The sequence below is a fragment of the Lagopus leucura genome, unplaced genomic scaffold (genome assembly GCF_019238085.1).
Source record: "Lagopus leucura isolate 7727_CA_CO unplaced genomic scaffold, USGS_WTPT01 Super-Scaffold_100037, whole genome shotgun sequence".
Lineage (NCBI taxonomy): Eukaryota > Metazoa > Chordata > Aves > Galliformes > Phasianidae > Lagopus > Lagopus leucura.
In genome coordinates this window covers 1,983,684-2,005,895 of record NW_024962286.1, presented here as the reverse complement: position 1 = coordinate 2,005,895, position 22,212 = coordinate 1,983,684, and the positions used below count along the sequence as shown (strand labels likewise).

The window sequence follows — 22,212 nt, the reverse complement described above, 5'->3', positions numbered from 1 at the left end:
GTCACTTATTCAAGGAGATGTAGAGATTTCACACTGGAAAATGGAGGTGAATTTTGTACTTCTGTGCATCTGAAGCTGGCATCCAAACCAAGAAGCTAATCTTGCACAGAGGCATGTATGTTCATATGGTCAAGTGCCAGCTGAGACTCTCCCTATCCATGCCAGGGGGGCTGTAACTAAGGTGACCTTTAGTCCCTTCCAACCTAAGCCATTCTATGATTCTGTGATATGATTCTATGAGAGTTTTCTTAAAAGCCCCAAACCAATCTGAGTTGTGAGGCAAATTCTGGCAGAGCTGGGAGGAAAATAAATTTGGGGTGAGTGTCTGGGGAGGTAGGACAGCCAGAACCAGGTAAAACTGGGCATACTGCTCCAGATCTCACCTTGTCATCTTCAAGCCTTTATTGGGGTTCACCTCCAGGGTGAACCCTTGGGATTTGGACATGAAGAAATTGTCCAATTGCTCGTCCTAAGCCAGAATTGTGCTGTGCTTCTTGCTGTGGCTGACCTGATGTGTGTGCACTCGGCACCTTTTGCATATGCTCCCTTCTCATCTATTCAACAGCCTTCCTTCCTTTCCCCCTCCTTCCTACAGCTTCTCCTTCCACAAAAGGAGAACCTTATTCAGAAGGACTCGTAACGTGATGAGGGAATTGTGTAGCTGTGTAACACCTCTGTCTTTGACACCCATCTTTCCATATTCCCCCCTAGGCAGAAACTCTCTCTGCCTGTATCCCTCTTCAAGTGCATCATCTCCATTGTGAGTATTAATTCCAAGTTGTAAAGCCCATAACGGGCATCACCTCCATCTGTGGTTTGGTTACAGCTAGCTAGTTCAGTGCCTGAATAAAAAAACACATATAAAAAAACACCCAAACCTTTATCTCCTAAGGTCCCCACACTAATGCTTTGCTGAACACCGCAGTCCCCAGCTGAGCTGTAAATGACTTTTTCATTTTCCTAGACCTGCTACCCAGTCTGTTTGGTATTCAAGGGCACCCCACCAACAGGCACTATCATTCTGCTTGGGCCGAATTACTTGATTAAAACGCATATCAACTATTATGTGATTCGTTTTCTGCCTCTGCTCCACACCACAGCCCTCTAAACTATGTTAAACTGTAATACAGCTGCACAGGCACGAGCAAATGCTGGAGAATGGGGAGTTTGCAGGTTGGAAAGGGGAGGGAGGGGGAAACCCAAGCTTTATTGTATGTGCTGTGTCGCTGATTGGTTTTGTGTGTGTCTGGGAATGTGCTCGGACAGGGGCAGAGGGGTGAGAGATGAATTTGAAACACCTCTGTCCCCTCTTTGCAGTCCCACCTGCTGTTGGATGGGCTTGGAGGTGAGCGGGGTTATTCTGCAAACAAATACACATCTCTTTCTCATTGTGAACTCAGGACTTCATCATTTTCCAAGGAGAGAGAGAAAAGGCTTTTCCTGTTTTCACGTCAGAAAGAAAAATCAAGGCAATACAGTTCTGTTCCTGTGATGCTGCCACTGTCTCTCTCCTTCTCTCAGGCTTTCCATAGGCTTGTTTGCATTTTGATGGGTTTTGTTTGCTTTCTGCCAGAGGGAAAGGCAGATGCTAAGAAGACAGGCAGAGTTTCAGCTCTTGCTCCTGAAGCTGTTGGCTGCAGATCTAGCACAGGAGCCATGCCCTGAATAAATGGCTGCTTCCTACTGACCCTTCTTATCCCACCTGGGACACTAGCTTGCTTCTGGGAGGTGTGCACTCCTACCTCCCTGCTCCTATATGTGCTAGAGGACAGCAGCAGAGCCCTCTGCTACATCCTCATCTAACCTTGCTCTATCCAGAAGCTCTGCTACGGATGTGCTGGGCTGAAGCACACCTTCTGTCGGTCCTGGCATGGCACACAGGCTAGTTGCACAAGCAGGTGGTGAAAAAAGAGCATGGAAATAGCAGCATCACAGATCTGGCCTATGGCCAGTTACAGCCTCAACCTGCTAAATATACTGTGGGTGCTTGAGAACAGAACAGGAAAGAACAGAGTAACGTTGTGGATGCAGTGAATACATGCAGATCTTTTCCTTGATTTATTATTTCATGCCCTCACAGAAATCAAGAGAGATTTCCATCTGTGAGATGGTAGCTCCTTTTTGTCTCGTGATAATGTGGCTCTGTTTATTAAGTCAGGCAAAAGCATCATGTTGCAAGTGAAGCTGCCCTTTCCGAGGCCATTGAGAGCCTCTTTATTGTCGTCCATCATAAAACTGCCTGACCTGAAACTCAGGTATATACAGAACTAGAAAAACATGCACATATTTCATTGTTGGGGAACCAAGAACGGCTCCTTTGGTGGATGGAGAGCTTTGTGAGCAAGGGGGGACCTGGCATAGTGCTCTAATGAGGGGATAGTCAGATCTCTGGGATACCACCAAAGTGAGATTTGCCTTCATTCCTGTGCCATCCAACCCAATTTCCCCTGAGGCACCTTCAGCTTCCCAGCTGTCACCTCCAGCCCTGCTTTTTTGGAGCATCACTGCTGCTCCAGCAGTGCCTGGGTGGGTTTGTGAAGCCATTTGCAGCACAAACAGTGCAGTTACAGCTAAGCCATCCACAACACCATTCCCTTCTTCACCTCTCCTCTCCAACATTTAATTTTTAGGATGGTGCAGCTGGAAGCAAGAGAGAAAGAGGGAGGAAATGAGAGAGAGAGGGTGACAAAGAGATGAGAAATACTGAAGGAGAGCGCATGTGGTTTCCCTTTCCCCTCCAACAAAATCCAATCCCCGCTTTAATGAATGCGTTTTCATGTCTGGTCCTGCCTGCCAATCCTTCCAGACGGCACCAAGGTGCTTCAGGACGAGGCAGCAGGTCCTTGTAGGGCATCAAGGGCTCAGTCTGAGCCTGGAGGGTCTTCTTGCGGCCGATTCCACCTAATCCTGTTGATTAATTTAACTCTGGGGCTAAGAGGAGCCCAGAAGCAGTGAATGGAGCTGGAGTGGAGAAGGGGGGAGGATGGGAAAGCTGAAGAGGGAGGACAAATCCGGCCCGTAATTATGGAGGCTTTTCCTTACTCCTCTCCTCCAGCCTCAGTCTACTCGTTTTCCTTTCAAACCCCTCCAGAGTGCTCTGCTAATTGTACTCCAACCTGAACCAGCAGCGTTTCTCAGGAATGTTGAGTCTGTGGGCCATAATTTACACATCTCCTCCTGCCAGAATGGGCTCAAGACAAGCCCAGGTGTGTATATTTCACCTGTCCTACGTCAGTAGGGACACCTGCAGGCTCTGGCCACCCTGCTTTCAATGGAGAAGAGCCGTTATGGATCAGTTCATCCTGCAACCTACACATTTTTCTCTTCATTTTCCTTTCTGAAGTTTTCCCATCTCTTCACCTCTCCCTTCTGCTCTTTCTCAGCCAGTAGGATAGCAGGGGGAGCTGTGAGCAGGCAGCTAGCTGCTTCCCATCCTCCAGCACCAGTAGTGATCAGTTGGAAGCTGCTGCCAGGTACCTCTCCACCACTCTATTGACAGTGTGCACGCTGCTGCCTGTGCTGAGCAAGTGTCAAACTCTGCCAACATGTGCTCCCACAGTACCCCATTATGCTAGAGGCTGCAAACTGATTTTCTCCCTTTGCTTGTGCTGGTTGGAGTGCAGTGTGTCTGTGTTTCACATGGAGATGTGGAGCAAGAAGTGAAGCACTCAGGTTTTGGATGGATCCCCTGGATTTGCTTGGGAAGGGAGGTTTCCTTGAGTTACTCCTGCAGCTCTGGGAAGCTTCTGATTGCACAGAAACTTCATGGAGATTATGGCAACGGTTTGTCCAGCACGTTTAGGAGTGGAAAAGACCTGTTTGATCCTCGAGTCGTGTGTTAGGCAGGTAAGGGACAGTCCCTGTTATCAGGGGATGCTCTAATAACAGGCTCATATTGCAGTCTATCTCAGCCAAACGACTTTCTGTATTATTTAGTGAATCTGTGGCTGACAGCAGCAGCTGCATCGTACTGAGACCAGCTGGTTCCAGGCGTGCCCTGGGATTTTTCTTGCTCTCTTGGTTTTGTCTTTGTAGTCGGGCTGCTGGAGCCTTGGACTTGGCACGAGGAGCTGCGGCTTCTTTTCCCAGCTTTGCTCCTGACTCATGGGGTGACCGTAGGTGGGTGACTTCCTCCATCCCTGCCACGGCTGTGAAATGGAGATAATGCCAGCTGGGGGCTGCTCGGAGTCTCACGGATAGAGAGTGTTACATCAATTTATGTGGCAAGTTTGGGCTTTCTCTCTTTCTGGCCCTGTAGCCAGGGTGATGGCCAGCACGGTCACCGGTGCTGCTGTGAATAGGACAGATTGTTACTGGTGACAATTGGTTTTCCTTTCTCAAATCCTTACAGCAAATCAGGGATGTGGACTTTCCTCACCTGGGGAGATGCTGGATCCCAGCCTTGCTGTATGCTGTGTAAGCAGCTGCATCAAGAAAGCAATGAACTGTTGTACATAGCACAGCTCACAATGTATTTTCCTTTTCTCTCACTGACCCTGTCACATTCTGAGCCAAAACACAGCTCTGTCCCTTTTTTGTATCCATTATCAAGAAAGAATCCTAATTAAACCAACAACAGCCAGTGACTTATGTGATCAACGTGCAGAACTCTGCCGTGTGCTGCAGGTTTCCAGATGTGCTTTGGCACAATACAGTTCTCCAAGCTCCAGATGTGCTCTTACCTGCCCCAAATCATCTGGGGTGCAGATGTGCAGGGCTGCTGTTCTCAAGTACAGATGTTCCTCTCACACCATTTGAGATTCCAGACCTTTCCTGAACACGGATGCGATCAGAAAGCTGGTTAATGAACACAAGTGGAGTTAGCTCAGCTCTAACGTTGTGTCCTCGAGACATAAAAGCATTTTTGTCCCACAGCAGGCAGAACGCGATGGCATTTTGTGATCTTCTCAGCATAAACAAGTGAGCTCCGGTGGGATGTTTGCCTCCTACTCCTCCAAGCAGAGCAGCTGTTGAGGAGGCACAGCTGCCATTCCCAGCTCTGAAAAGAAGAAGGCAGATTTCGGGTGATGGTAGCACAGGAACTGAACAAAAAGTTCAGTTGGATCCTCGGGGGCACAGCTTTGAAATCCAAGCTTTGCTCCATGAGACGCTGCTAGCAAATGCTGGAGACATTGGTAATGCTGTTGGCAGTGCGTTCCATCCAAAACCCAGTGGGTCTGAGTGGAATTTGGGTGAAAATCTGTGCCTTCTGCTTCATTTCTAAGCCAAATAGGAAGAAGAAAGAACAGTTTTGCTTATTTCAGCTCTACTGTGAGGGAGAGAGAAAAGCAAAGAGATTGAGGGGACCTGGGGCTCAAGAAGGGAAAGGCAAAGGTCCAGAGCAAGGCAGGGGAGAGGAAGGAGGTGATCAGTTAGACCTTGGTGAAGGACTTCGATGCTATTTTCATGCTCTAGGAGTCTGACTGTGCAAAATGACTGCTGAAATCTGCAATGTAAGAGAAGAAGAACTCTGTGGATTGGGCAGCTCAACCCAGAGATGGCAATGTTTTTCCCAGCTGGAAAAAATTCCTAATAACTCTCTTTTCCTTCTCAAGGTGCTTTAAAAAATTGAAATCTCAAGGGCTAGCACTTCACCAAAACACAGGAGGAAATCAGACTGCAGAAGCCAAGGCATCATATATTGAAAATCTTTATGCTCTTATCTTTCAGATTTTACGTATTTTCAGTGTAAAATGTACAACACTTAAACACAGTCCCTTCAAACCAAAAATGGAAATCACTCGAGGTAACATAAGTCAACAACAGGAAGCTCTTTCACTGTGGGCTGGGCAGCATCCCTTTGTGCAAACGGTTCTGGTTTTGATAGATTGGCTCTTAACAGTGTGGGGAAAGAGAATGGGAGAAAATAGTGGCAGTGGTGGAAAACTGGTAGATGTGTCGTATGTAGGCAGAGCATTTGTTTTGGTGGACACCATCACTGCAGCACTGAGGTGTGCCCTACAGCCCTGTCTCTCATTAAGCATCATTCCCCCCTTCTTGCCCACCCAGGGAACAGGCTGGATGAAGGCTCCGATGTCGAATCCGAACCAGACCTGCCTTTGAAGAGGAAGCAGCGCCGCAGCCGGACCACTTTCACTGCAGAGCAGCTGGAGGAGCTGGAGAAGGCCTTTGAGAGGACTCACTACCCAGATATCTACACCCGGGAGGAGCTGGCACAGAGAACCAAGCTCACCGAGGCCCGTGTCCAGGTAGGAACCAGAACCCTAGGATGAGTCTGGCGGCACAGCTTCTTGTTTCCCTTGGGGAGAGAGACAGTAGCACTGGGGATGGAAGGTGGAAATTTGTCTGGACCTCTTCTCTGGAGCCTCAAGCATGAGAATCTGAGGCTAAAATCCAGTTGTGCGCATTCCTGCGTTCCCATGGGTTTGCAGCTATGCCATTTGGGTTTGGCTTCTTGCAGAGGTACCAGCTGCAGGATTTCCATCCAGGTTGGGATGAGGAGCCAAACGTTTCCCTTCTTGGCAAGGCGCTTAGCTCTCTGTTTGCTGTGTGAGGAAATTCCTCGGAGGAAGCAGCATGTGTGTGTTTGTATTTGGTGCTGGAGGAGAAATCGCGCCATTGACCAACCTTGCCCAGGGGAGCAGATCATATTTTGCAAAGTTTGCAAGATGCGTGTGTGAATTTTCATCAAAGTTTCTTTTTTCCACCCTGATCTCCAGAGAGGACAAAAAGGGAGGGGGGGGGGGAGGGAAGATGAGGGGAGGAGCAGGAAGGGAGGGTTTGGGGCCGGGGGACTCTGACATCTACACGATTAATAGCCCTTGTGGGAACTCCACACAGAGACCCTTATGTCTTCCAGATAAAGGCTGGGTCAGCAGTGTGTGCAAACACGCAGAGGGATCAGGAGTGTGAACAGATCGGGGGGTATAATAGGGTCCCTTGGGGAAAGGGAAGGGAAGGGGGAGGGAATGGGGATTGTGCTGGGTTAGAGAAGTGAAATGGAGACCCCAGCAGTCCGAGCTCCGCGTGGCCGTGCGGTTGGGTTTCAGGCTGAGCACTGAGCTGTGTGCATGCAGGCAGAGCTGGGAAGAGGAGAGAAGGAGCACGGTGGGCTTGTGGCAAGGCCTGTTAGCCAGCCCCTCCAACACAGAACAGCCTTTTATTTTTGTTCTGTGGTTCTCAGCATGATGAGCTTCGTGTGATTGCCACAAGCTCGCCCCACTCTGTCTGGACAGGGATGTTTTGCCCTCCTGTGCACACCTGGGACATTCATGGGTTAAAGGCTATTCCCAACAGCACAGTGGCAGCTGTCTCGCCTTCCAGCTTCCCCTTGAGAGGGGAAATCCAGCATCCAGGGTGTGCTTGATAGAGCCAGCAAAAAAGAAATCTCGTGAACTGACTCCAGCCAAAAAAAACCTTATCTGAGTTTTCAGCAGGAGCAGTGATAATTTGCTAGACATACAGGACTGTAGATAGATGGAGCCTGGGAAAAGTGGCTAACTTAGGGGCTAAGCCACTACATTTCCCCCATTTTTGTTTTGCATATTCTGCTTCTAAGAATTCCTTGCATAGATTGACACGGGATTTTTTTTTAGGGGAATATCTCTTAATGAAGCACGAGAAATCTGCATTGCACGAGCTGTGATGGAGAGGAAGGGGAAAGCCCCAAAAGTACCAGGGAGAGCAAAAGCCAGCAGCAGGTTCTCTTTTTTCCAATCGGTTCTGACCTCACCGTGACAAGGCTGGGAGAAGGGAGGGAGGCGAAAGCAGAGAAAGGGAAAGCTAAATAAATAAATAAGGGGAACCTTTCCCTTGTTTCAAGCTGTGATCTCTGAATCCCCCTGCTTGCTCCCAGGCAGCTCGCGTGGAGGTTCCTGCCAGGGCTCTAGTAGCAGCTGTTCTCTGAGGCACATTCCTGATGGCTTTCTCATTCCGACATCCTGGCAGGCTCAGCTTCTTCCCACCACTTTTAAGCCTGCCGCCCCTTGTAAAATTTTCTGGATATCAGAGCAGATCTTTTACTGGCTCTCGGGACCTACAAACATTAGTCAATCAAGTTCTTGTGGGGGGAAGAAAAGCCACACACACACACATACATCCAGCAGGGAAATCTTCCACCACCTTGTACTGTTAGCCCTGTTTGGGAAGAGGTTTTAAGGTTAAGAAATTGCACTTTGGGTTTGAGGGAGCTGTAATGATGGTAGGACCAGCTGAGATGAGGAGTTCTGGGTGTTAAGGGACAGACTTTGTCCCCAAGAGCATTTTGTGTTAACACGGGAGGAGGGTAAATGAAAAGTACTTTCAGAATAGATGATCTTGGAGGTCTTTTCCAACCCTCTATGAAACACAGTTTTACAGCAGAGCTGCCGTCAGGCTTTCTAACTGTGTTGTGTATGGGCACAACTTCTGCACGGCATCCCATTGAGCTAATTGCTGCATCAGCTCTGGACAAAAATAAGCAGGCTTGTCCATGCTTCTCCTTGCTTCTTTCTCTTCCTTTACCATATGAAAGACGAGCTTGCCCAACTCTCCCTCAGTCTCTCTGATACCTGAGTGCTCCTGTAGTGTAATCTCCTCCACGTGAAAAGCTGATAGCTCTGTTAAACTTTATTGGCAGACCTTAGAGTCCGGCTGGTCATGCAGCTGTCCAGCTAAGTGGAAGTTTGACACGTTGACAGCTAATAAAATTCCCAAGCTGAACAACAAGAGGAGGTGGAGGGGGAGCGCTCCCAAGCTCCGGTTTCTCATCTGCTAGGAAGATCACGGCAGGGTGAGCAATGCTTTAGCAGGGTCAGTGCAGTGTCTGTGTGGCTGGGATGTGGGATTCCAGCTCTCAAGCTACAACACGCCGTAGGGTCCGAGCCATTCAAAGGTTAATCCCAAATTTGATGTAGACAGGGACAACGCCGCCGTGGATTTCCGCTGGAGCAGGATTTCAGTTCCAGATTGGTGCCAAACGAGGCCACCAGTGGAAATTCCCACTTGTTTTCGTGCAAGGCGATGTCTTGACTCATGTGCCCACACTAATTGCCCAGCGCTGAAGGAATTCCTGCCCATCTGCAAGCTCCTGTTTTCATCCTACCAGCAAACAAGCTGCCGAATGCCAAGCGTTCATGGCTTTTTAAAATTAAGCCTAACAGCTAAGCAATTCACTTAGTGAATTTAATGGAAGCTTTGGGTTTGATCTGCAGTGTATTTTGGGGTTTTACACTGTTTTTTTGCAATTATATAACTGGCGATGACAATGTTTTACATGGAAGAGAAACCGAACCAACCTTAATGGGATTCTCTGATAATTTTGAAACTTTTCTCCCTGGTATTTCTAGAGAAGGGACGATTTTGAGAACAGCCCTTTTCTCATAGTCTCAGCTTTGTCAGTACAGCATTTTTATAGTGGGAGAATAGTTTTGTCAGAAATCCTTACCCAGGTGTGGAAATAATTTCTCAAGGTGACAGTGCCCAAGGAGACACCGGGTACATCAGTCATGGCTCTACAGAGTTGAACCTAATCCCTCTCGGAGTTGATCCCATTTGTTGGGTCTGTTTGCCCAAACACTGTTGTGCTTTTAAAGCAAGTTATAAACAAATAGTGGGTGCTTATTTCACTTTGGTGTTTGAGCAACATCAACAAAAAGAATGGCTGTCCCCCCATCAGCCCCACAATCCAGAGCCATTTAGAAGTTTGTATGTTGGAAATGGAGACCTCGGCGCATGGGTTCCCGCACAAACAGCCCCTTTCCCTTCACCCTGGTGCTGTGGTGAGTCAGACGTGATGGGTTCCAAAGGATGATCTCAAAATCCTTTCCCAGAAACCTACACAAAATCATCTCCCCCCTTCCCCCCAAAAATAGATGGTTTTGCTTCTCAGCATCACCTCTGAGTGATTCAGGTGGTGACACCACAGCAGCTGGGGACAGGCATGCATTCCACCAGCTCTGTTAATCCTAGAACGATAGAGTCATAGAATCACAGTTTGAGTTGGAAGGGACCCTGAAGGCCGCCAGATCCAACCCCCCTGCAGTGCACAGGGACACCCACAGCTCCATCAGTGCTCACAGCCCCATCCAGCCTGACCTCGGGTGTCTGCAAGGATGGGGCATCACCACCTCTCTGGGTAACCTGTGCCAGTGCCCAGAATTAAATCAGGAGGGGTGGATTTGTAGCCATGTTGATGTCTGTTGTTAACCCCCAGGAAATTCCATGCACTGAGAAACAGTTATTTCAATAACAAAATTAAACGAGAGAGCAGGAGTCGCAACCCAATGCTTTATTGATCATTTTTATGATGGATCCCATTGTGATTTCTGCCTGGGAGTAAATGGATGTTTCATTTAATAAAAAGGCTCAGAGCAATTCTGTCTCTGAAACCTCGTTGCATTTCTAGGCTACTCACATCATCTGTATTTTATGACACACTTTCAAACAGTAGTAAACAAACAGCCATACTCCAGATCATGCTGCGATGGCTCCGACATGCCAAATGGAGCACCAGAAAAAAAATTCCATTCCATTTTGCTCAAGATTTTGCACGAAGCAGTTCTGTTCTCAGGATCGGAGGAGCTGCAAACCACTGTTCCCTTGTTTTGTAGCAGCTTTCTGCAGTCTGTTTTCCAGGTTACCCAGAGAGCTGTGGGTGCCCCATCCCTGAAGGTGCCCAAGGTCAGGTTGCATAGGGTCCTGGGCAGTGTGAGCTGGTGGGGGGCACCCAGCCCACAGCAGGTGGTTGGAATTGGATGGGCTTCAAGGTCCCATCCAACCCAACCTTTCTGTGGTTGTGTGATTTCCCAACAGCTTCTCAAACATCTTTGCTCTGTGCTAGAGGGGTGCTCTCACACCAGCTGTGGTCAGAGGTCTGTGCTTTGCTTTCTGAAGGCAGAGGTGATGGATGGAGGGATGGGGTGGTGACAGGCAGCTCTCCAAGCTCTGAGTATGAGCTGGAGTCATGCAAAGCGGTGGGAGCCTGATGCTGTTTGCCTGGTGTTTTGCTTCCCAAACCCTTTGAGATGTGTCCAAACAGGCTCTTTTGAAGCAGTCCTCCACCCTTAAAGGTCAGCTGAGAATGTTTTCTTTCTTCCTGAGGGTCCCACTCATTTACACTTCTTGAAGAGAGCTGTGAGGGGGTTATGACACAACAGCTGCCCCGTGGTTTTGGCACTGGTGCAGTGCTGCGGAGCTGAGAGCTGGGGCTCTCCTTGGCAGAGCTGAGCTTGGCAAGCTCATTTTCCAGGGCACAGAGCCAGCCGTGCCCTCGCACACCGGAGCATCCAGCTGGGCAGAGAGCAGCCCCTGGCACTGTGCAGCCAGGCCGTGAGAACCACAGTGGTGCCTGGGCTTGGTGAGGGACAGCAGTGCAGTGCCAGGCTCCCAGCAAGGTCAGAGCCAGGGCAGTGTGCTGATCCAGCTCGAATAAGGGACTTTGCAAGGTAAAGCCAGCAAGGCTGGATGCAGCTGAGGTGCAGAGTAGGGTCTGGCTGTTCACTGCCTAATGCTGAAGAGGGATGCTGCTAATCAGGGGGAGGTTGGTTATGATCTCGTAGCATCTCTTCCCTCTCGCTTAGGAAGGCAGTGCTTGATGTCCCAGCATTGCTGCTCTTCTTTCACATCTCCCCATCCAGAATTAAGAAACAAAAAAGCACTTAAAAAAGAGCAGCCAGGAGCACGCTTACCCCAGCCAATATGCTCCAAATAAGCCCTCAATCTTATCACAAATAAAAAGACAAATGGTAAAGTAGATTTTCAGAGATCCAAGCAGCAGTGGCAGGTCTTTTTCCACCTAAATTTTGCAAAAGCCAGAGGTGAGCATTTGAAATTGCGAGCACGTCCTCTGCCTGTATCTGAAGGTTTGCTTAGAAAACCATCAGCACTTTTGGTATTCGTAGTAGAATTACAGTAAGCAGCACCCTTGGAAATAGAAATGTCCCACTGACGAGGGACAAAGTTCCAGCTGTGTAAGCCTGAGGGCATCTTGCTGGAGAGAGTCAGCACTATTTCATTAAGTATGAAATTTACTGGAGATGAAGATGATAAACCTAATCCCATAGTCCTTCTAGCAAAACACGGCTGGGAATCAACAGGAATGAATGCAAACTTGAGGACGAGCTGCACCATTTGGCAGGAGCTTGTTTTGTGCTGCGTTCCCTGGTCTGCTTTGGTTGGAGCTGAACAAGGGATTGCCTCAACAATGTGGCAACGATTTGCTTTTCTTACAAAGGAAAGAGGGCCCAGAGGCCAAAGCAATGAACTGGGTCCCAGCTCCTCAGATGAGACGTCTGTGGATCGCTGTGTGTTCAATGGGAGCGGGTGCAGTCGCGCTGATTTATAGCAGCGCAGTGTCTGTCCCATTGTGTGAAAAACAAACAGTGCCTCCGAGAGGTTGCATGAGAAGAACCTTTATCACCAAATTTCCAGCCCAAGGAAGGTGGACCAAAATGGTTCTGGCTTTGAAACTGTGTGGTGTGAAGCTGTGTTGGTGCGGAGGGTTGGGTTTGGAGATGCGAAGCCGTAATCAAACATCTTACTGCCAAAGATGGTTGCTTTTCATCAAAAGTGGTTTGCAAAATAATAATAATAAATCCACGCGCCAAAAATGGTTCAAAGTCTTCAGAAGAATGTTACAAATAGCCAATACCTTCAGGAGCAGGGAAGCGCCAGGAGAAATATGGGCTAAATTCATTGGATAATCTCATTTGTGAAGAATCATTTGTTCTGCTCCACTAACCTTGTCTTAACTGTATCACCCACCAGTGACAGAGGCTCAGCATTTTGGGCACTGAACCAAAGTGTCACTAGATACAGCTGTGTCCCTGCATGCATGGATAAAACCTGTGTGTCTAAAATCTGTGCCTTGTTGTGGGCCCGTTGCCCCTCTGTTCTGTAAGGAATTATCTCAGCTGCCTCAATGATGCTCATGTGTCCCTGATGCTCAGGACTGGTGTGGACCAGGCGGGGCTCTGTCCGGGTTTGGAGGAAAACCCAATCTGCAAAGCCTCCATGTAACCTGCGGAGGGACCTCATCTGATTTTGGTGGAATTTGTCTGCCTGGGTTTTGAGATTCTTTGCCACCTGGTTTCTGCAACATATGCTGCATCTCTTCCATCCTGCTGCAGAGCAAAGGCACGCCTTGGCTTTTCCATCCCTGTTTCCATTTATGAGCTCATTTATCCCATCCATCTTTCTCCAACATCAAATCCTGATTAGGCCGAGCAGGGAAACAACAGGCTTTCTTTCCCACAGGAGGCTCTTTTTGACCTTCCTTTCCTCTCCTTGTCTGACAAATTGTGGGAGCTGACCCATATCTCGGTGGCTGCGGGGATAATTCAGTCCAGCCCCATCCTGGCAGGCAGCTGTCTCTGCAACCCTTCTCTGCTGTTCTCTGCTTGAGAACAAGTGCCTGGGACATCTCAGAAGGGCTGGCATTTGGGTTAAATAAGAACCAGTGCTAACCTTTGCCCCAAACCCAGGTTGGTGGGGAGGATGGGCTCTTCCAAAATCAGCTGACAGTGAGGGATTGGAGAGGTTTCTTAGCTTCGCTATGCCTTCCTCTGCCATCTGTGTAGGGGATGCTGGAGGAGATACTCTGCAGTAAAGAGGTGTGATCACGGGCCTCAGAGCAGCATCCTCGCTTGCTGTGCAAGTGTAGCCTATGGTGCAATGAGCAGTTCTGCTCCTGTCACAGAGTTCTCACAGGAAGAAGTTTTTAAGGACAGTGAGGCACTGGCACAGGCGGCCCAGAGAGGTGTGCAGGCAGCCAAGGTCAGGCTGGAGGGTCTCTGAGCACTGATGGGGCTGTGGGTGTCCTTGCTCATTTCAATGCGTTTGTCCCAGCACAAAACTTTGGCCGTGCAGTTTTGTTCCAGGAGTGCCAAAACTTCTTCCTCTTCCTCAGCTCCTTCCCACCAGTCTGCTTTTAGCAGCCATAGCCTTCACCCCAGGCTTACCATGGTGTAACAGGATCCGCTGGCAGGGGGAATCTTTAGTGGCTGATAAAACCTTAACTGTTGTGCAATGAAAGCAGGTTCCCTTTGAAGTGCGCCTCGCGTTACAGTTAGATGCTCTAGCCTCTGTATTTTAACTACCAATAAAATGATTTATAAGCATAAAGGCCTGAGCCACCTTTAAGGCGGGGGAAGGGAAAGAATTGCTAACGTCATTAGCTGGAATGTATCTGCCTTTTTTCTAGGGGTTATAAATAAGGGGCAGAATCAACCTGTTTGGGCCATGAAATGTCCCTTCCTCTGCACGGGAAGATAAATCCTATCAATTTCTTTGTGGAAGGTTTCAGTGTATTTGTGGCTGGAGAATCCAGGCTCTACTGGGAAGCGCTGCACTTCGGCGTGTAGTTATGAATCTCATTTGCTTGCATGCGTGTTTACTATCATTATTCTTTATTATTTGCTGCGATGCTCCAGCTGAGACAGAGTTATCACCTGGCTGGGTATGCTGCATTCTAGGAGTTAATTACAGCCCCTGTCTTAGGTGGTTGACTGCTGAGATAAACTAAAACATGAGAAAAATGGGCTGATGGTTGGACTGGATGATCTTAGCAGTCTTTCCAACCTAAATGGTTCTGTGATTCATGGGGTTTATCCTCACTTTAAAAGTGATTACCTGATGCATAAGGGCCAACCCTTCTTGAATGTTTCTACTGACATCAAATTGGACAGACAAAGCTTTTCCAAGATCACGGGAGGAGCTTGTAGCACAATTAGGAACCAAATTTTTCTCTAGTTGTAGTCCAAAGCCATGAAAATAGCTTTCCTTCCTTCCCAAGCCCATGTGCATTGTAAGCTTAGGGGCATCCCAAGGATGACCCCTGAAAAGGCCTTTCTGGCCCATGCGTTGTAAAAGGATCTGCTCAATCATCTCCCTGCACAATAAAATAAATACGAAATAAATATGAAGCAAATCAACTACACGCCCTTTGCTTTGGAAAAGCAAAATAAGAGAAGCTGTACACATCTTTGCATTTTAACTTTGTGTGAATAGGTGTGCTAGTGCACAGACAGCATTAACTTCATGTGATGTAATGGAACATGGCCCAAATATCCCCAAAGTTTTGACATTCCTGGACTACACTGAGGGTAGTGAGGCACTGAGGTTGCCCAGAGAGATGGTGAAAGGCAGGCAGGAGGGGCTCTGAGCACTGATGGAGCTGTGGGTGTTCAATCACAATCCATTCTATCCATTCTATCGCAATGGAGTTGGCCCAGTTGGCCTTGAGGGTCTCTTCCAATTCCAATGGCCTTAAATGTGGAAGAGGAGAGGATTAGCCAAGCAGCACATCCTTAACGAGCAGGAATTAACACATACCTGTGTGTGAGAGAAAAGGGCAGGACCATCCACCTCTTATGACCGTGCAAACAAAAGGTTGTCTATTTGTGTAGCTCCCTGCTCCTAGAAACTGTGTCATGGGTTGGACTGGATAAAAAGAACTCGAAAGCGCCACAGGCCTTGATGCTCATTCATTTCTCTCTCCTTAACTCTGTCCTAGATTTTGCTAGCGATTTCTGGTGCCAAAAATGAACACAGAGATTCCAACCTGCATGGACTCTGTGGATCAATGCAGATCGGATGTGTGCTGACCTATTTCTGTCACGCTTTTGGAAGGTGCTGGGAGGTTACGCCGCTCCAGGCAGCGCAGTAGGGACAGGTCTGTAAAGAGGCACGTTTGGGTGCCAAGGACCTGACATCAGCACTGCATGCATTTCAGAGAGCTGCTCCAAAGAGGGAAGGGAGCGTTGGACTCAGATTCCATTATATTTCAGGGAGAGAGTTTTGTTTTGGTTCACAAGACGTGGGGACAGTTTGGATGGCAGTGCCTCAGCCCCTTGTAACCCCAGCTTCTGACCTCACGTTGAGCAGCTTGGAAGCCTGATGGAGGATTTTTTTCCCCCGAATGCTTTACACTCTTGATTTTTGCTCCATTTTTTTCATGTTGCTGTGAAATTTAATCGTGTTTCCTAGCCCTTTAGGCCTCACAAAGTCCAGCAGCTGCATTCTCATCTGGCTTGAAAGCTTATCCGCATACTTCTGAACCCCAAACAGGGATCGGTCCTGAGAGCCTCTCTGATTAAATAAAGTAAACCAAACCCAAGAGACAGCCTGAGAAGCACTTCCCACTCTCCAGAAGGGAGATTGCCCATGATAAAACACATCAGTGCAGACATGAATTTAGAAAAATCTCCCCTCTTGTCTTACAGGTAAACTAGCACTGTAGGAAACACGAGCCCAGCTTTGCACATGCATTAATACTGCATCTGTTTTAATGCATAGAGATTTAAATTGGCTGCAGTACAATGCTAGAGCACACTGCAATGCCTCTTGCAAGGAGAGCATGTCTTAGCATACAGACAACAGTGATTTGCTGCAGTACAGAGGAGCTAAGAAAACCTTGTATTCCCTCCGGTCTGGTTGTATCTATTTAGCTTGTCTAACATAGAAACCATGATGCTAATCTGTCTATTTATCCCTCCTAACAGTGCAGCCGTGTTGCTATTATGGTACTTAATCCTTCAGCATAATTCACATAGTTGTCAGATAACGAGGCAGAATGGCCAGGTGGTAGCAATGCATCTATTTGGTATGGACTGACTCGGAATACACAAGCTGAATTATTCCTCTTCTTCTCACCCTGCTGCTGGTAGAACCCTCCCATGCTCTTAATGATATCTTTCAAAATATTAAATGCCTGTATCTTTACCCAGGAGACAGGGCAGTGGTACTGTTGTAATTTGAGAGAAAGGAGAGTAAGGAATGGGGACAAATACCCTGAAAGTCAATGCCAGGCCGCAAACTTGAACCTATCTTTGGCCAGTGCAGTGTCTCAGATTGCCATCGGATGCGTTATCAAGACATCATCCAACTCAAGTTTATTTTTGGCCAGTCACACATCATCTTTTCTATCCCTGTCCCAGGTGTGGTTCAGCAACCGACGAGCGAGATGGCGCAAACAGGCGGGTGCAAACCAACTGGCAGCATTCAACCATCTGCTGCCGGGGGGCTTCCCACCCACAGGAATGCCAACTCTGCCCCCATACCAGCTGCCAGACTCCACCTACCCAACCACCACCATTTCCCAAGGTAAGCATTCATTTGCCTGCTCTGCTCTTCTCCTCTTGCCCCACATCACCCTGTTGGCCATTCTTTCCTTGGTTTGCCCTCCATCATCCCATCGACCATTCCTTCTCTGCTTTGCCTTACATCACCCTGCTGGCTATTCCTTCTCTAGTTTGCACTACATCATCCTATTGTCCATTCCTTCTCTCCTTTGCCTTACAACATCCCATTGACCATTCCTTCTCTCCTTTGCCCTACAACATCCCATCAGTCATTTCTGATTTGTGACATTCCTCTTAGACCTCTGTAACAGGTAGGTGGTTTTCCTTTGTTGTGAAGACCAGCTTTTGGCTCACATCAATGGAAACTCCGCTTTTTCCTCTGGAGAGCAGGTGGATCTGCTCTGCTCACTGTCCCATGGTCCTTTCTGCTACACCAGTGTGTCTCACATCTGTTCCGCTCAGCTTTGAGGTGAAGATTCCATCAGTCCAAAGCAAACAACATGGGCCAAGCTGGATGTGGCCCTGGGCAACCTGGCCTAGTATGTGGCAACCCTGCCCACAGCAGGGGGTTGGAACCAGATGGGATTTAGGGTCCCTTCCAACCCAAGCCATCCTGTGATTTTATCACCACCTCTTTGCAGATGGAGGCAGCACCGTGCACAGACCCCAGCCCTTGCCACCATCCACCATGCATCAGGGAGGGCTTGCTGCTGCCGCTGCAGCTGACTCCAGCTCTGCCTATGGGGCCCGACACAGCTTCTCCAGCTACTCAGACAGCTTCATGAATGCTGCAGCTCCTGCCAACCACATGAATCCTGTTAGCAATGGCCTCTCTCCACAGGTATGTGACCCGCTTCCATTCTCTTTCTTTGGCTGAGAGCATTTGGCTGGTCCAGATCCTCTGAGAGCAGGGCAGGCTTCAGGCTATCACAATGAATTATAGTTAACAAGGGAGTTATTGTTATTGTCACGAGTTCTTGGAGGCGGCCTAGTTAAAGCAATTAGTTAATTTGTTTAGCGGCAGTATCCCGATCCTGAGCTCAGCACTGTACTGCCAGAGCATTTGCATCCTGTTAGTTACCACATTCAGGACATCACACTGTGGACGTCAGGACCTAGAGCATTGGTGTTTGCCTTCTCAGTGCTCCAGAAGGATTTCTAGGGCAGAAATTACGTTACTCGCTTACTTCTTACCCTGCCAAAGGTCCAAGCAGAGCCCTGCCTTGTCCCAGCTGCCTTCCAAAGGTTATCACCTGGCTCTGTCCTATTTCTTCCAATTGCATGCATGGCATTGCATGCTGTGTGTAGCAGAGAAACAAGCCTCAGCAGTGTGGAGGATAAGTCCTCCATCAGCAGCAGTTCTGGAGAGAGCAGAGAGAAGGGCTTGGGCTATATGTGTGTCACAGGTTCTTGGCCAGTGAGCCCTGCAGAAGTCAGTGGAGATGCCAGGATTTGCACCAGCTGGGAATGCACCCCCTACCAAATCCATCTCTATCACCGTTATGGGTAAAGGTTCTAACTTCTTGTTACCTCAGTAGGCAGAGGTCTTTGGTTTACTCGACACAAATCTGTTTTCCAAATGCACGTTTCCTTTTAAGTGCAGTAAAGCGCATACCATAAGCTGAGCATCAACGGCAATGACTCGTATTTATGCAGTGCCTGCTGTCCTGAGGGCTGCCAAATGCCTTTCACTTTTGCTCTCAGTCAGTTGTGAGATATGGAGACTCATGAAGTGCCCGTGATTTTGGAATGGCCAGTAACACTATTTAGGACAGGAAGCACAAAATAATCTGAAACTACTGGGAGAAATTAGGTAGGCATCTGAAATGAAAAGGCTACAACTGTTTAGAGAGGGATCCAATAAACGGGGACATCACAGGGGTAGATAGATTTTAAGGTCCAATAACTTGTGATTTCTCAAGTGTGAAAACAAACATAGAGTGTCAGTGGAAAGAGGGAAATCTTGCAGCTCCTCTGAAACAGTATAAAAATCCCACTTCTATCTTGGGATGGTCATAAGATAGAAAACGTGTGACTGGTGTGGGGCTGAATATTGCCACAAACAGTGTGGTTTTGTGGGGGAAATAAGGAGACATCATTCTGACAAGGGGTTTCTAATAGCACCAGGCTTGGGAGATGAGCATACAGTATGGGATTCAAAGGCAGGTTAGCTAGTCCAGGGCACATGATTAATTCCTATTCTCACAAGTGTAATTTAGCACCAAAGAATAAGTTGGGGGTGAGATCCACGTGATAAGCTGCACAAGCAGCAGACGTGTAGAAGTCCATCGTGCAATTTCCATTTCTGTACCTTCATCATCTACTTATGGCCCCGCTCGCTCAATCAGAGGCTCATGGAAATGACCATACCAATGCTTTTTCTGTGCTTATCCCTATCCCAAATTACCCTGCCCCCAGGCTCAGGGTAGGGGAAGATAGAAGCCTGAGCCAATAAGCCCTTTGTATGGGAAAGAGAGGATACATTATCTTGCAGTCCTGAAGAAAAGAGAGCTTTGCACCCCCAAGAAGGGGAGATTCCCATTTTCCTAATGCTTCTAATCATGTGAGGGCCAAGATATCAGCATATAAATTCTTCTATTTCTTTTGTGCCTGGTGAGGCTAACCCAGGTTATTTTACGACTGCTTTCTGTTTACTGATCTTGCCAACTCACTGCTTTCCTAAGCTCTCTGCTGTTCCCAGTGGAGGGATGTGAGAAATGCTCTTACCCTCTTGAACAAGAGCTGTTAGAAATGTCCTCTTTTACACGGCGAGGTGTGTAAGTAGAGGATAGAGAATGCTTTGCACAACTCACATGAGCACAGTTCAGCCATTCATCTGAATTACAGGTAAAACCTCAACGCTCCCATCCTCCTGTGCTGCTCTCTGTGACATCTCCAGGGCTAAATACCAACTGCAGGGAAGGACGGAATTCAAGAAGTAGGAAAAAAATAAAAACCCACCAAAAAACCAACCAGCAAACTTAAAATGATGGCAGTTTGTCTGAGCTGCAAACAGGCAGTTCTCTGGTTTCATCCCTCAGCAGCAGCAGGAGGGAGATTTCTTTGCAGTTTAGACAAGGCAGTGGGGGCTGCCAGCTCGGAGCTCCCAACATTTGCTCAGCATGCTATCCAGTTACCCTGGGATTGGGTGTCCCAGCCAGAATCCACCAGACGGGCCCGGTGCTGGCAGCTGAAATTCAAGAGGAGAAGCATGGCATTTCCATTCCCACAACAGAGAAAAGGGGATTACGTTTGGCCTCTGCAGGCTTGGTCCCCCCACGCTCGGTCCTCCCCTCCTGACACAAAGGGCAGACATTGCTGAGTTTTACCCAGACTTCACATGGGAAATGGCCACGTTTCTTGCTTGTTTTCCAGCCCACAGCTTTGTGCCTTGTCCCTGCTCTGCTCCTGGATCTGTACGATGCTTCCCAGCAGGGACATCCAGTTGACCCAGTTTAGAAGTCATTGTGCCTCCGTTCCAGACCTGAGTAGTTTGGTCTTCAGCTCCCTCATCCTACGGTGATGTTTGAGGGACATGGTTTAATTCATCACGGTGGTGATGAGTTGATGGTTGGACTAGAGGTCTCTTCCAGCCTTAATGATTCTATGAGTGGGCATGGTGGTGATGGGTTGCTCAGCTGGATTAGATTACAGTGGTCTCTTCCAACCTGAGTGATTCTATGATGTAAGAACACTGCCTCGGTTGTGCAAAGAGTCCCACGCAATTAAACCACTACTTAGAATGATCCCACATGCCATTCTCTGTCCCAGACCTTCCTGGAAGTCCTCAGTGTAACCCGAGCAGTTATTTGGGATAGCTTTGTGCTGGGACAGCCTTTGTAGGAAAGATCTTGCTCTGAGTGTTTCAAAAAGCAATCATCAAAGCAGGCCAGCTGCAGCCAGATGTGTCCCCCCACAACTGCCAGGGGCTGCAGCAGTCACGGATTGTCAGAAAGCTGCTCTGGACAGTGGAGAACATCACAGTGAGGTCCCCATCTCCTCAGGGTATTTCATAAATCCCTCTTAAATACTTTCAACTCATTTTCATCTCACAGATGACTTCCCATTTGTCTGGGATCACCTAACAAACTGAATTACTGCAATGCCAGGTACCAGGACATCCTTAGCCATGTGCTGCATCACATTTTGCATCATCTCTGCTGAAGTTCAGACCTTTGCTATCTGAGAATCACCTCTCACTGTGTGTGAGGTTCATCACAATGTTTATCATCATCAGTGTGATGGTAAACTCAGTATGAGCCCAGTTAAGTCCAGTTAAGTCCAGTTGAGCATTTCCCTGATGGTCTTTCAGGATGGTTTTTGAGGGACGTGGTTTAGCAGGCATGGTGGTGATGGTTGGACTACATGATCTTAGTGGTCTTTTCCAACCTTAACGATTCTGTGGTTCTGTGAAGTGTGGGAAGTGGGAGGAAATTGAGTTGATGAGTACCTTACAAGTCAGTGTAAAGTGAAAATGAAAGGTCGAGCCTTTGTGATGATGGGACCCTGGGTACTTTTTAAATGGCAAATAATTCTCATGTTTTATTGTATTCTGAGCTACTTTCCTTCTAGCACATCTCTTCTGCCTCTTAGAATGTCTTCTAGTCTTCAGAAGGCTTCTGTTTACTGCTTCACCTCCTCAAATCTCTGCTTCCAGAAGGCTTTCGCTTGGGGCCTGATGTGTCAAATGTGTCTCACCATCCACTGTGGCACGTTGGGGTCTTGTGAGGGATTGTCCAAAAGCAAAAGACGGTTGGTTTATTGCAAATGGCTGCTGTCTATCTGGAGAATGTGTTAAGGCAGAGTTAAGAGCCAGGCACTCCCTGTGCTTCCATCACATGTTATTTCTGAGAGCTTTGAATCTTTCAGCAAACCCACAGGATCGCCCAGCGATTAAGACAGCTCCAGAAATGCTGAGAGCCAAGAGAAACTTGTTCATCATCTCATATTTGTTGCTTTAATTTTCGGAGGGCTTTCAGTGGCTTTTTTTGCTCCACAAGCAGGTTCATTCCCAGTGTAACAGCCATAGAGCCAGCGCAGTCGGTGTGGCTGTGGCTGGAAACCAAAGGTTTCCAACCAAATCTTGGAATCGGGTTTTACAACTTCAGCTTTATCACCATTCCTGGAGGGAGCCTTGAAGCCACAAAGCTGGGCTCTGACCACACGTTTTCACTCTAAACCCAAAGTTCTCTTC

The 22,212-nt window shown here is 48.1% G+C and overlaps 1 protein-coding gene across 4 annotated transcripts in view; it reads left to right on the top strand.

The window, feature by feature from the left end:
- PAX7 (paired box 7) overlaps positions 1 to 22,212 on the top strand; it is an 88,410-nt gene that overhangs the window by 38,259 nt on the left and 27,939 nt on the right. For all 4 annotated transcript variants that reach the window (XM_042883383.1, XM_042883381.1, XM_042883382.1 and 1 more), the window contains exons 6-8: positions 6,010 to 6,209; positions 16,875 to 17,040; positions 17,660 to 17,859. In XM_042883383.1, coding sequence (XP_042739317.1) covers positions 6,010 to 6,209; positions 16,875 to 17,040; positions 17,660 to 17,859 — 566 coding nt within the window. The remainder of the gene's footprint in view (positions 1 to 6,009; positions 6,210 to 16,874; positions 17,041 to 17,659; positions 17,860 to 22,212) is intronic.